General features: G+C 44.8%; 1 protein-coding gene across 2 annotated transcripts in view; it reads right to left on the reverse strand.

Annotated features, from left to right (window-relative positions):
- Positions 1–1,000: 1,000 nt before the first annotated feature.
- LSAMP (limbic system associated membrane protein) overlaps positions 1,001–13,485 on the reverse strand; it is a 440,854-nt gene continuing 428,369 nt past the window's right edge. Inside the window, exon 7 of one of the 2 annotated variants that reach the window (XM_088668209.1) lies at positions 1,001–1,167. In XM_088668209.1, coding sequence (XP_088524335.1) covers positions 1,139–1,167 — 29 coding nt within the window. In that variant the 3' untranslated portion in view covers positions 1,001–1,138. Of the gene's footprint in view, positions 1,168–6,924; positions 8,920–13,485 lie in introns of those variants that run through there. The other variant, XM_035114576.3, reaches the window with a different exon arrangement.

Consider the following 13,485-nt stretch of genomic DNA (forward strand, 5'->3'; position numbering starts at 1 on the left):
GAATTCAAAATGGCTTTTTGTTTATCATGTCATCTACATTTTTAAAAAAAATTCTTTCTGTGGGGTGGGATGGGGTGCATTCTGTAGCATAACTTGTGAAGGTTTCCTTTGTGGTGCTTGGAGGATGGCATCTCAATTAACTGATGGCACCACATCAGGGGAAATAAGTTCTGCATTGACTGGTTCCGTTGATGTGCTTGGTGGACAACCTTGCCTTGGACTGGCTCAAGCCATTCCTGTCCTTCTAACATGTGGCCTTCCTTCTCTGCCACCACTGGCTAATTACTTCTCAAGAGAGGAAGATGCCTTTCACAGATTCTGGTTTATTTGCTAAGATTAACATCCACAGTAATAACTAAGCATTTAAAGATATCACATTTTCCCATCAGGATCACTGTATGTCTTCAGATCTTTAAAGGGACAGATAAATGCAGCCTCTTTGAAATACACATACTTGTCATTCACAAGAGGGGGAAAGTCTCTATGTAGCCCATGAACAGATGACATCCTTATATAGCTCTATAAACAGACAAACAAAAACTTGGGTATTTCCTTTCCCTCTCCCCTCTTCAATCACCTTTTGTTAATGCATGTGCATGCAAGGGTTACAGTCTTGCATAGTTTTTTTTGAAAGTCACTGAACACCTGACCAAAATTTTATTCTCCAGAAACCACATGCTTTCCACTTCAAAAACCTTTCTCATCATCATTCCTGTGGAAGATTTATTTCCATGTTTCTGTGAATTTGAAGCAAGAGTGAAATATATGTTCCCTCTCAAAAGGGAGACTGAAAGCGTCCATATCTCGCATCCCACAAGTAACAACCCAGAAATTTACATTCACAGGACATCTGGATGTTTGTAGTTTGGTGTGATATCAGGTGCGATGATGACGTCAACTGTGGCAGTCGTTGGAGTTAGAACTGTTGCAGCAGATTGTACTAGCAAGTGTACAGAAGGAGTTATGTCCTCTCCATTCACTTGGAATATTTCACGAGAAGGTGTAAAGGAATTGCAGTACATGATGATGTATGGAGGTTTCCTTTGGTGTGGCTGAAAGCTAAGGCATCTCAGCCTGTCTCTACCCCCGTTATTCAATGTCCGTTAATCCCCTGAAAACGCTGGCGTGGCCTCAAATATTATATGTCTTTTTTTTCTTTAAAGTGATCTAGAGGCATGATGAAAACGATGACATTTGCTTAGTTAATACTGAATTAAAGGCATCAAATCTTAACTTCCACTGAAGTCAACTCCCATTGCCTTCATTGGTGTCCAAACTGTATCCTTGACTTTCAGAAGTGGTACCACTTAAAAGGATCAAATATGCACACAGCATGTTGGGGAGAGAGCTTTTGAAACTCCAAGGCTGTGGGCTGGAAATAATCAAGCTGTCAAGGTACACAATGACCCTCAGACCTACATCCTTGGTAGTTTAAAGGCATATGTAGCTGACTCTTTTGCTGCATAGCAAGACACATACAAATGATGGCGCACTCCAATCATGCTTGGAGTTCACATGTTCCAGGATGGCTGCCTCCATGCTCTCTTGGTATGCTGCGGAAGAGGCAAGCCTCCCACTCCTTTTAAGCCTCAGTCACTTGGGGAAAGGTTAGAAATCTGCTAGCAAGTAATGGGTCATCTTAATACCTAAGTGTTTCTTCCTCTGCATGGATGTTACAGGACATTTCATGTCACCCTCGTATATTTACAAACTCGTAGAAGAAATACAATCTTTTTTTTTGTATTTTTGTTTTTATAACACTAAATGTTAAACTTCCATCAATCAAACACGATTACACCTACAGTCTTGAGGAACTGCTGTCCCCTTCTGAATCACCACGCAGGCACGGTGACAGGCTGTAGCTTTTTTTTTTTTTTTAGGGCTGTGAGGGGGGGGGGGGAAGGAAACAGGGAAGCAGGGACCACACGAGAGGAAAGAGTGGAAACACCATAATGCCCCACCATAAAGTTTCTTGTTCTTTCTGACTCCTGGGAACACCTAGTGGCCTTAATGAAAAACAAAACAGAAGTGTTCAGGGGCCAGTGAGAACTGAGGATGTTCAGTTCCTCTCAGGAAGCACAAAAGCAACATTTGAGTTTCCAGAGTAGGGACAAAAAACTAAACAATTCTTATTCCTCCAAAACAATTACCACCTGCCATTCTCACATTAACTAGAGAATACTAAAAGCTTTGTGACTCCCATGCAAGCTTTCTTGAAAGTGCCTCTGAATCCTTTCACATCACACAGAGGAGAAGCTTGGGCATAGAACAGAAAAAGGGGTTGACCAAGGTGCCATAATGAGTCAGTGGCAGAGGCCCTGGGGAATTTTGATTCCTACTCCTTTGCTCCAGCCATGAAGTCTGACGGTTTTCTCCTGTTTCCTGCTTCAGCCCATCTTCTCCTGTCTAAGGAAAACCCTGTGTTTTTATTTTTTTTGTTTTTTTGTTATTTTACAAGTATACTTTAAAAAACATAAGATTTGAGTCTTCTTTTCCTAAAAAAAACACACATTGCCGCCAGTAGCACAGTGTTTATCAGCAACTCTACAATAACCAAACAGTGCATTCAGCCCAACACTTATGTGAATGACCCAACCAAAGCAAAGCTAAAGAGCAGATATGGCAATGACACAGAACAATGTTAGTGATGAGGGATTCTGCACTTTGTGGGGGAGGGGGGGGAATGAATATGGTTTAGCTTCTTTCCTAATAGACCAAAACTTCTACTGGATTGGTGTGCTCACATCCCAAAAGTCCTGACAAAGGGATGAGAAGAGCCAACAATTATTAGAATCACCAAAGCAGAAGCTTAACTCCATTCCAGGAACAGATGTATGGCTTGCAGTCACCAAGTCACACAAAGACTTAAGTCTTGCTTGCTCATCATGGTTTTCAGCCAATACCTCCAGGTATTTCTGCAGATGCACTGGTGGTTCTGATATACAGTAGTCCAGATATCACTGAGTTATCAATTATTCCAGTTGTCCTTGACCTTGGCTTTCTTAATATCTGACCAGCATTGGAAGGAACAGATACATCGCAAGATGCCCTTTTCAGTTCCTAAGCTACCTCCCTTCCAAGCTGAAATTTCTTTTGTCCGCAAATAGTTTCTGGGTATCCAAATACCTCTCTTAATATCACTGTTGGGGAGGGGGTGGCAAGGAAGCTGGCATGGCCTACTTATCTGCCAGTCCTCTCTGGCTTGTGTTGGAACACAGCTGTAGAATTCACCATGAGTGGAGACTGGGACTCCTATGAGGACTCCAGGGCTGTCCTTATAGCACATTTACCAGTCCTGGTTGCTCCCAGGACTCATCATTTTAAACAACAGTTACTAGGGATGGAGCTTTAAATCACAGGGAAAAGAGGCATGGGTGCTCTTGAGTTGCAAAAGCCACCAGAAAGTGAATTGTCCCTTCATTTTTGGGCTGGTAAAATAGCATCTTTTCACAGTAAAATTATCCAGATTCTGAAAAATGCTAAAAGTAAATTGTGGGCTTATTTCAGAAGGCCGTATTACAGAAGGACCACTTCGCTATGGCAAAGTGAAGGGGAAAAGTGATCTTCTGACAACTTTTCTGCATGAAAAAAAAAAGGATTGCAAACCAGTCACTAGGGATGAGGAAATGGAATTTGTATCCGTGGCCAGGGACCAAGCCACAATAAATGCACTATTTATTTCATTGTCAGTCACCTTGAGACTTTTTGTATAAGGCAATTAATTTCTTAATGAACTAATTAATTATATAGGGAATCATATATCTGAATTCTGGCAAGTTTCAATACCAGTAGTGTTGGGAAGGATAAGTTGTTTCAGGTCTGAAAATAAAACTCAGGAACATTGACAAACTTCTCTTTAAAGCTCAGGGTAGAGGGGCATTTTACATGCAAATGTGCAATAAAATTCTGACAGCTGCTTCTTGTATGGGAAAAAAAAACAGATTCAGAAGGAGCAATTTGGAGTAGAGAACCAGTGGGGTACTCAACACTTCCCTCATCCATCACTTTCCCACTTAAAATCATATCCCCAGAGTCATTTCCTCCTATGTGTTTTTACTCTCATGATCATGGCAGGATTTCATTGCATGCATTTATATGTATAAGCCTGGCAAATAAATCCTATCCCTTGCTACAAGGTATTTATGCCACTTCTGTAAACAGCATACTGCCAGAAGCCATGGCAAGTGAGCCAATCTCTCTCTCTCTCTCTCTCTCTCTCTCTCTCTCTCTCTCTCTCTCTCTCTCTCTCTCTCTCTCTCTCTCTCTCTCTCTCTCTCTCACACACACACACACACACACACACACACACACACTACCAGCACACCTTTTTGAAGTGTTGCCCAAATCACTAGCAGTACTTTTGTTCAGACAGTTTTCAGAAAGCAGAACTTATGTGGAGTAAATCATCTGGGATGATCCAGCTTGGTGACCATAGTTGGCAAAGGACCTGCATGGTGACCTTGTCAAGTCCACATGGTAGCTTCTTGCAGTAGTGGTCTGGAACACTTAGGTTGCAATCCTGTGTGTGTGTGTGTGTGTGTGTGTGTGTAATGAAATGTGGTTTAACTACTTCAGCCAATGCCCTACCAGGCTTTGCCAGAAGGATGGAAGTGAGAGAAGGGGCACCTTTTATAACCCTCCGTTTCCAGGCCTCAGGTTTGTTTGCTTGTTTGTTTAACATTTCTTCCCACTGTTTCCAATGGGAAAGTGGAGAGAGAGGTTTAGAGACTCTTGGAAGTTGACTGGGAGGGCTCAGGATCCTTCGGACCCCGGCTGCTTCTCAGCAAACCCCTATTGGCCCTTTCAACACTGGAGCTCTGATATCCGTCAGGTCAGAGCACTGAAGGAGCCGGTGCTGTCAGAGAGGGAGGCTCATCCCACTCTGAATTGTCCTCTTTGATGTTGAATCTCTGTGTCAGAAGTCAGATGGGCATATCTGAGTTATCTCATGTGATGCCCTCCTAGGGACCATAGGCTTTCGGCCTTACTTGCGAAACACAAGCATGAGGAGCAATTTTCTATGTGAGTGCCGAGGAATCTCTCTCTCTCTCTCTCTCTCTCTCTCTCTCTCTCTCTCTCTCTCTCTCTCTCTCTCTCTCTCTGAAACTAAACTGTGGTTTGGAGATTCATTCTATCTGAGCAGCAGCAGCAGTTTTTGCCTTTTTGCAAGGCACACCATGTGTGTGCATGTGGGGAGGATTGCTTTGTAAATTTATTTCTCGCCAGACCCATGCCACTGTAGCAAAATTCAGTGTTGGGTATTCCCCAAGAGCTGAATGCTATTTCCTGTCTGTATTGCTATCTCACCCTCCAACCACCCCTTACTTCTCTGTTCCGCTTCCTACCTTTACGGAATACTAACTGTCTAACAGTAAATTGCAAGTCTTGGAAGGATGGTACTGAGAAGCCTGGATGCCTGCTTAATTGACTGCCTGAGTCTGCCCCAAACTGCAGACCTCAGCGAAAATAAATTGCTAAAGCAGCAGGAGGGGATTCTGCCATGCTGTTGATCAAGGTGAGAGCTGTCTTGCTGTGTGGGCATGGAGCTACAGGGAGCTTTTTGTAAATGGCTGGTACTCATTATAGTAAAAGGAAGGACTTAATGCATGTGTGAGAGCATGCATACACACATGTACACACACACACACACACACACACACCACTTTACATCTGTATTTCCAAACCGCAAATGGCCACTTTTGCTAATACAGGAATTGCATTACAGGTTAGAACTACTCAGCTGCTACAACTGCTGATGGCACAGTTAGTTATACTGATTTGAAATGATTGAGAAAATGAGAGATTTGTTGCTTAGCAATTCAGTGGAATGAAAACTATGGATGGAGTACTGGGCAATTTAAAAGAGTAGATTTCCCTTATGCAGTTCCTCCATCCCTCCCACTGCATCCTTGTAGATGAGGAATCTACAATTCCCCAAAGAGAAAGAAGCATTTATATCAATCTTAGTGTTGTTTTTCGGAACCCACCCATTTTATGGATAAACTGAGACCATACAATTGGATTGCACTTGTGAGGGCTAACCAAATCTGTGGCCGGGGCAAAAGGCAATTGACAATAAGCTATGAAGGGCACTCGTTTTCCTTTAATCAACACACAACATGGGCATATTATATTCATGTTATATTCTTGCTGCCAGTTACACTTGCAATTTCTAAAAATTACAGGCAGCCTCTTTGGGCCAGGAATTCATAAAGTAGTTCAGCTTGCCCTTTCTGAGATATTTGGCATCAGGAATGGGAATTACATGCAACTGTTAGTTTCGTATCTGCCCAATTGTCAATGACAAACCAGTGCAAGTAAAGTACTGAAATAAACAAAGGTGACTCAATTACTGAAAGATAAGGTTCCAACTCACGCCAGGGATGCACAGACCCCTCTTAGTGACCTGGCTTGAGACACACAATCTCTTCTCCATCTCCATCTGCAATTTATAATGAGTGTCCAATTAATCTCTTGCACTTGGATTACTTCTGTGGTAAGAATGCCAAGAGCCAACCACAGTAAAAAATAAAACAGAAAAGGTTTACACTAAAAAAAAAAGTGGATAGTAGTTGCCTGTCAAACCTTTTTAAAACTTCCTTTTGCAAGACCTCTGCTCAGGTTTTGGGAGATGGCTTTCCTGTGTTTCAAACCAAGTGTATTTCTGGTTATTTGAAGGGTATAAAGTCAAAATGATGGTAGTAATAGAAATACTTTGTTCTTTCTGGCAGATTTCTATTTGTTTTTTTACCATAGTCATAAGAAAGTTGGCTTTATAGAATGGCTATGTATTGCTGAGTGTTGAGTACAGTGCACCCTCCTGAAATTTCTAATCAGAGGAGGAAAAGAATGGAAAGCTGCTCAGGCTCAGGGGTCATAATGGTTACTAACCACAAAATTAATAATTTTAGAACCATTGTGAGATAAAATCCCTAATGGTGAGGGGTCACTCTATTGGTTTTTTTTTTTTTTTTGCTTTCCTCTAGTCATCCCATGAAGTCTGAGATCTCCCAGTTACCAGGCACACCTGACTTTGACCCTGTCTATTTCAGTTCACACACAGAAAAGATGCCCACCAGTGCAAGTTAAGCATAGCAAAAAGGCTGGAGGATAAAGACCAAGGGGCAGAACAATGCGAGGGTTTTGTGTAGCCAAGCTACACATGCTGTAAGTAGCAGTGGCTGGTGCAATATCGTTTGTTGACTATCTACAGCAGGATCTCTAGCTGTTTTCAGACTACAGTTCCCATCAACCCTGACCACTGGTTCTGCTAGCTAGGGATAATGGGAGCTGTAGTTCAACAGCAGCTGGAGACCCAAATTTGGGAAACTCTGATCTCAGGCTGCAGCAGCCTTTCTTCAGGAACTCTTCTCTTTGTCCCAAAGTTAATCACTCTGGCTTCCTCCTGAACCTTCTGCTGAACCTCCTGGATTCTGTTGATTTCCCTCATTTCTTTGACTCCAGACCACTGGTCTTTTATGCACAGAGCCTGCTTGGCCTTGACCAAGCTACTCAGCAGATCCTGATGCTGCCTTGCCTGAGGGCAGTGGATAGAACAAGCTTTCTGGACAATGGGCTGTGCAGTTACAAGAAATTTACCAAACATTTGTCCACATTGTGAGATGTAATAGATCTAATCTCATTCAACCTTCTCTCATTCCAGACTTTGACACCCTCAAATCTTCATATAATTCATTCAGCAGCCTCTTCGGGACTTGGCTATCTATGGCCTTGCAGGCTCGTCAGTCCTGCTCTGATAAAAGCAAACTGAAGAGATACACAGGGACAATATATACGTTCCATTTGAAAGCTACCATGATGAATTCAGTTGGAGAACAGGAGAAGGCTAAGGATCAGTTCCTCAAAACTGGGATCACAAAAAGAAGTCAAGGCAAAATTTTGCTGGGGAAGACTTTGCTCATGTCCTTGCTCCCCTGCATTCACATCCAGGCTAATGTTTGAACTCATGTACACAGCAAGTCATTATCTACAGCATGATGAGCTTATGTACACAGGGGCTGCCCCCTTTGCATGCTTTTGAGAGAGAGAGACACACACAGATACACCCATGCCTGCCCGTCTGTGAACACACACACACACACTTATGAGAGAAAGCGAGGCCTGTTAAGAACAAGAGGGCAGATGAGTAATGTTGGTATGTTTCGGCATAATCAAAACATTGTGGGCTTAAGGTACAAAGGAAAATATGGGAGAGCTTAATAGGGGAAGCAGCATACAAAGGACCACATGGAGTTTCTTCATGGGACACCAGTATGCTACAGAAATTTGCATCACTGTTTGCCAGAAATCTGAAAAGGTTAAGTATCAGTTTAAGAAATGAGCATGCCAATCAAAATGTTGTGACTATCAACACCAAAGCAAAGGCCATCTCTTTCCAGGAAGGAAGGAAGGAAGGAAGGAAGGAAGGAAGGAAGGAAGGAAGGAAATGATATGAGGGAATGGAGAGAATAATAATAATTTCATTGTTGATATTTCTTTTTTTTACAGCATCTTGGCATCCTTGGCAGGATCCAGTCTCCATAGAGTGATCCATCTAGGCTTCTTTACTCCTGGGCGGTCAGTGACTTAACAGTTTGTTGGAATAAATGTTGCTGAATCTTCTTCACTGAAATTTCCCCCCTTTGTTGCGGTACACATAAAATTGTGAAAGAAACTGTCCTTTCCCCCGTTCTCTCTCTCTCTCTCTCATTCTCTTGCTCTGTCTCCTGTATGACACATATTTTTTGTTTTGCTTTGTGTGTTGTTCTTGTTGTTGCTGGGTTTTTAATATTTTTTTCCTTTTTTTAAAATTCGGATGTTATTAACATTTGCTGAGTAGGCAGAGCACGGAAGCTGCCAACAGCCACAGTGGTACGGCCAGACACATTGATCCATTGCCTGCTATCCCTGTACCAGGTCCTATGGGATGAGAGAAAGAAGACAAAAAATAGGGGGTGGGGGATTACATACAAACTATACAAGAAGAGAAATACAAAGGAAAAAACCACACTCTAGCAGATAAGGTCCGTCTCCCCTGCCCCTGCATTTTTTGTGTCTCCTGCCAGGAGAAATCAGAATGGGAGTAGTTAAGATTAAAGTATGGCAGCTCCATGTTTTAATGTGATGCTCTTATTGTTTATTAAATTTGTTAGTCACTTTAACTTACCCAAGGCAACCCAAAAATGCCTTATAACCAATTCCAGACGAAGGAGAGAGAAATGCCGTTGGGTGGAATTTGACATGACAAATATTCCATTTGCATATGCATTATTGCTAGCCAGACAGAACAACCCCCCTCTTCCCACACATACTGTTCCAGGGGTTCTCAGACCAATAGGGGACTGGAGAACTGCATTGCAAAAATGGAAGTCCATGAGCAGGGCTTCTGCCGATGGGGCTTGTTAACTGAATCCTGTCCATTATCTCCTTTTGGAGTCGAACCCTTCAATATTTTGAATTCAGATTTTTATCCACATATACACAGTGGTAAAAGGGACCCAGGTGGCGCTGTGGTTAAACCACTGAGCCTAGGGCTTGCTGATCAGAAGGTCGGCGGTTCGAATCCCTGTGACGGGATGAGCTCCCGTTGCTTGGTCCCAGCTCCTGCCAACCTAGCAGTTCGAAAGCACGTCAAAGTGCAAGTAGATAAATAGGAACCGCTACAGCGGGAAGGTAAACGGCGTTTCCATGTGCTGCTCTGGTTTGCCAGAAGCGGCTTTGTCATGCTGGCCACATGACCTGGAAGCTGTACGCCGGCTTCCTCGGCCAATAATGCGAGATGAGCGCGCGACCCCAGAGTCGGTCACGACTGGACCTAATGGTCAGGGGTCCCTTTACCTTTACCTTTATACACAGTGGTACCTCGGTTTTTGAATGCAATCCATTCCAGAAGACCATTCAAGTTATGAAACGTTCGAAAACAAAAAAAATACAGAATACTCAATACAGAAAACTCAATATGGAAGATGAGTGACGTGTTCGACTTTTGAAGCATGTTCGAAAACTGAAGCATTTACTTCCAGGTTTACGGCGTTTGAAAAATGAAATTTTCGTCAATGAAGACGTTCAAAAACTGAGGTACCACTGCACACACACAGTATGAATGGTCTGCCTGGCAAGGATTTTAGGAAAAGGACAACAATATGTTGCTTTTTAAACCATAAGGTTATCTATCTAATCTACCTGCCTGCTATCTATCTATCATCTATCATCTATCTATCTATCTATCTATCTATCTATCTATCTATCTATCTAATCATCTCTATCTATCATATATGCCAAATATGTACCATGCAAGATGGTTGACACAACCTAGTTACTATGAGATGGGAGGGCAAACCTCAGAATCATCTTTTTGTACTCAGTCAGTGTTGTGTGACAGCGACTAAGAAATCCCTCAAATCCCCATAAGTCATGGATGGTGTAGTTAAGGCCCTAATCCTAGATCCGGAGCACAGGGGAGTAGGGGCTCATTGCAGTATGTAGGATGCAAGCTGTTCAAAGTATTTATAGATAAAAATATTTTCCTCATATTAGTTTCATTATCATGCAAGTTAGGGTTCATCCACACTTCATCTTGTCTTGTGGTTAGAAAGCACAACTCTGATCAGTTTGCCCCACAGCTTTCTCCTGGAAAACACACTCTTTACAGTGGAATTGGAACAAACAGCAATCCGCCTCCAGCACCACACTGAGTTGAAGAAGGTGGAGTTGGGATTGATACCTGTTTTTGCTGGTAACTGACTGTTTCTCCCACTAAGGAATGGATCACAAGCTACTGGAAAAGTTACCAGCCTCCCTTTAAGGACTGGTCCCCATTTCCTGTCAGAAAGTCATGGGGGGGGGGCAGAGGGAGAGACTGAGCACTGGCTCTCTCTTTGAGCTTTTGCAGTGTGGTCCCCCTGTTTGCTCTCCCTGTGTGTGGTGGCCCTTGAATGCCAGGACTCGTTATAATTCTGCACATTGACGACCGTCTGCTTACAGCCAGACGCTGGCTCCTCTGGGGCTGATTCATCACAGCACTCTAATCAATAAAACATGGAACCAATCAGCAAACGCCTTCAGTCCCAGGGGAGGCTGCGTAATTATTTATCTGGTAATCGGGAGGGGGAATTATTTCAATGTAACGTTTATGCTCCTGCATTGCAAGTCCTATGGGGAGGTGCAACAGGAATGCCAGCAAAGCTTTGATTTTTACAAGGGTGGGGGAAATGGAAAGCGCTCACTGCCGCAGCAACAAATAATGCAGAATCGCAACAGGAATATTAACTGCTAACACGATGGACGTCCTTTCATTCAGCTTCCCACTTGCTACTCTCCTGCCTGGAATGATCTCCAGGCAGAGATTCCATTTGGTATTCCCTGTAGTGGCAGCTCTGTACACCCTGCAATATATGCCTGTGAGTCAGTCAACGTTGCATTTTGCATTATGAAAATACAACAGAATCCTTTGCTCTAACCTGAACCTCAGATGTTCTGAAGACTCCTATCTAGTTTATCTCTTGCTAGCCAGTGGCGTAGCATGGGTTGTCAGCACCTGGGGCAAGACAAGTAATTTGCGCCCCCTAACCCGTGGATTTTAGCACTCGAGTCTCTTCCACTAGATTAGTTAAAGAAACCCACCCAAACACACATACTACAGTATTTGAATAGCAATGCTCATCAACTTAGGGAGGACCGAAGGGATCCTCGGCCGCTAGGAGTTGGCTCCTCTGGTCCTAACTCTCCAGTCCCCAGCGCCACTTGGCCGTCTTTCCCCTCCGCATCCCCGCTCTAAAGCGAGACTGGCGGCCGCCCACACGGCTGTCTAGGAATGTCTCCTCTCTGCGGAACCACGATCTCTCTCTCTCTCTCTCTCTCTCTCTCTCTCTCTATCTGTCTGCCTGGACCGCTCCGCACACCCCCACAATCCCTTGCACCGCGCAGGACTTTGCTGGCCCCGCTGTGCCCCCTGCATTGCCTCGCCTGGCGACAATAGCCCCTCCTGCCGCACCACCGGCTCCTCTTCCCCTCACTTGGCCAGCGCTGGAAGCTGCCCCCCGCCCCGCTTTGTCCAGAAACTCCTCCCTCAGCCCAGGCACCCCAGCACCACCCTGCCTAGTGATAAGGGGGGCACCGCCGCCACCACCCTGACGTGCCAGCAGCAGCAGCAGCAGCAGCACCTAGGATGTTGCCCTCCCTGAAACGCTCGAGAGCCCTGCATCGCTTCTCCCCCACACCTCGCCACCTCCTCTTCCCTGCGCTAAGCAGAGAGGCACTAAGCTAAGCAGAGAGGCGGGCTTGGTGGCGGGGGCTCCAAGAGAGCGGCACTGCTTGCTGGCGCAGCTGGCGGCGGCTGCCTGAGGAGCCAGAGCTGCCGGCCAAACTTCGAGGTGGGCGCAACAGCAACAGAGGCGCTCGGAGACTGGCGGAACGGAAAGGGAGCTGGGGAGGAGGCTGCGGGAGGAGCGCGCGCTCCCGGACACACCGAAAGTGTGTGTGTGTGTGTAAGGGGGCAGAAGCCCACCCTTCCCGCCCTCTTGGCAGCAGCCCGACGAGGAGGGCAAGTTGAGGTTGGGCGTAGCGCGTAACGAGCCAGGCAGGGGCAGAGAGCTGCGAGTGCGAGCGCGCCCACCCCAGATATTGCGCCCGGTGCGGCCGGCCCCCCTGCACGCCCCACGCTACGCCACTGTTGCTAGCTAGAGAAATGTGGGGCCAAACAAATGCTCTGTGAAGTGCTCTTCCCTGGTCTACCTTCCAAGGCTGTATGCAGGAAGCTCTGCTCAGAAAAAAAGGATATTTGTTATTGATCAAGTATTAAATCCACTCCTGCCCCCTCCTCACAAAACAGCTAATCAGTAAGACTGCTGATAAACTGACAAGGATGGGAGCACTGTCTTGGCTGCTGTACACATATACATTTGGATCAAAACCCTAGTTATGTGATAATTCTACTGTTGGTCAGGGAATGCTGCTACACCTTGACAACAGTGACAACTCAACACAGCAAATCACCCAACTCCCTTTTTTTTGCAGGAGAGGATGACTGGAAAAACGCAAGGCCATCGCACCGCCTTCCAATTAGGTAAGGTCAAGAAGCTGGTTTTGGTGCATAAGGCCCTATATAGTTTGGGACTAGGATATGTGAAATATTGTCTGATCCCTTATATATCTAATTGATGTCTGAGTTCTGCTGGTCCTACAGATATAACCTTATCAGGAGGTCTATTCTACACAAGGTAGGAATTGGACTTCTGGTATTGTAGAAAAATCACAGACTCAGAAAAGGGTTTTCTTCAGGCATGGCATTCAAAGACACGTGTTTTAGGGCACCACACAAGACCACAGACCTGAAAAGAAACATTTTTGGGAGGTGGAATCTTGTCCCAAAATCGTGCTAGAGGAAGTCACCCCCAATGGCTGCTGTGCTTTCACGGGGGGTGGGGGAATGGCATCTCCCATTTTTTTCTGGGGCAGTTGACGGGTATGCTAGTATTTGTTGTGTGG

Source organism: Zootoca vivipara, chromosome 4, assembly GCF_965207765.1.
Source record: "Zootoca vivipara chromosome 4, rZooViv2.hap1.1, whole genome shotgun sequence".
Taxonomy (NCBI): Eukaryota; Metazoa; Chordata; class Lepidosauria; order Squamata; family Lacertidae; genus Zootoca; species Zootoca vivipara.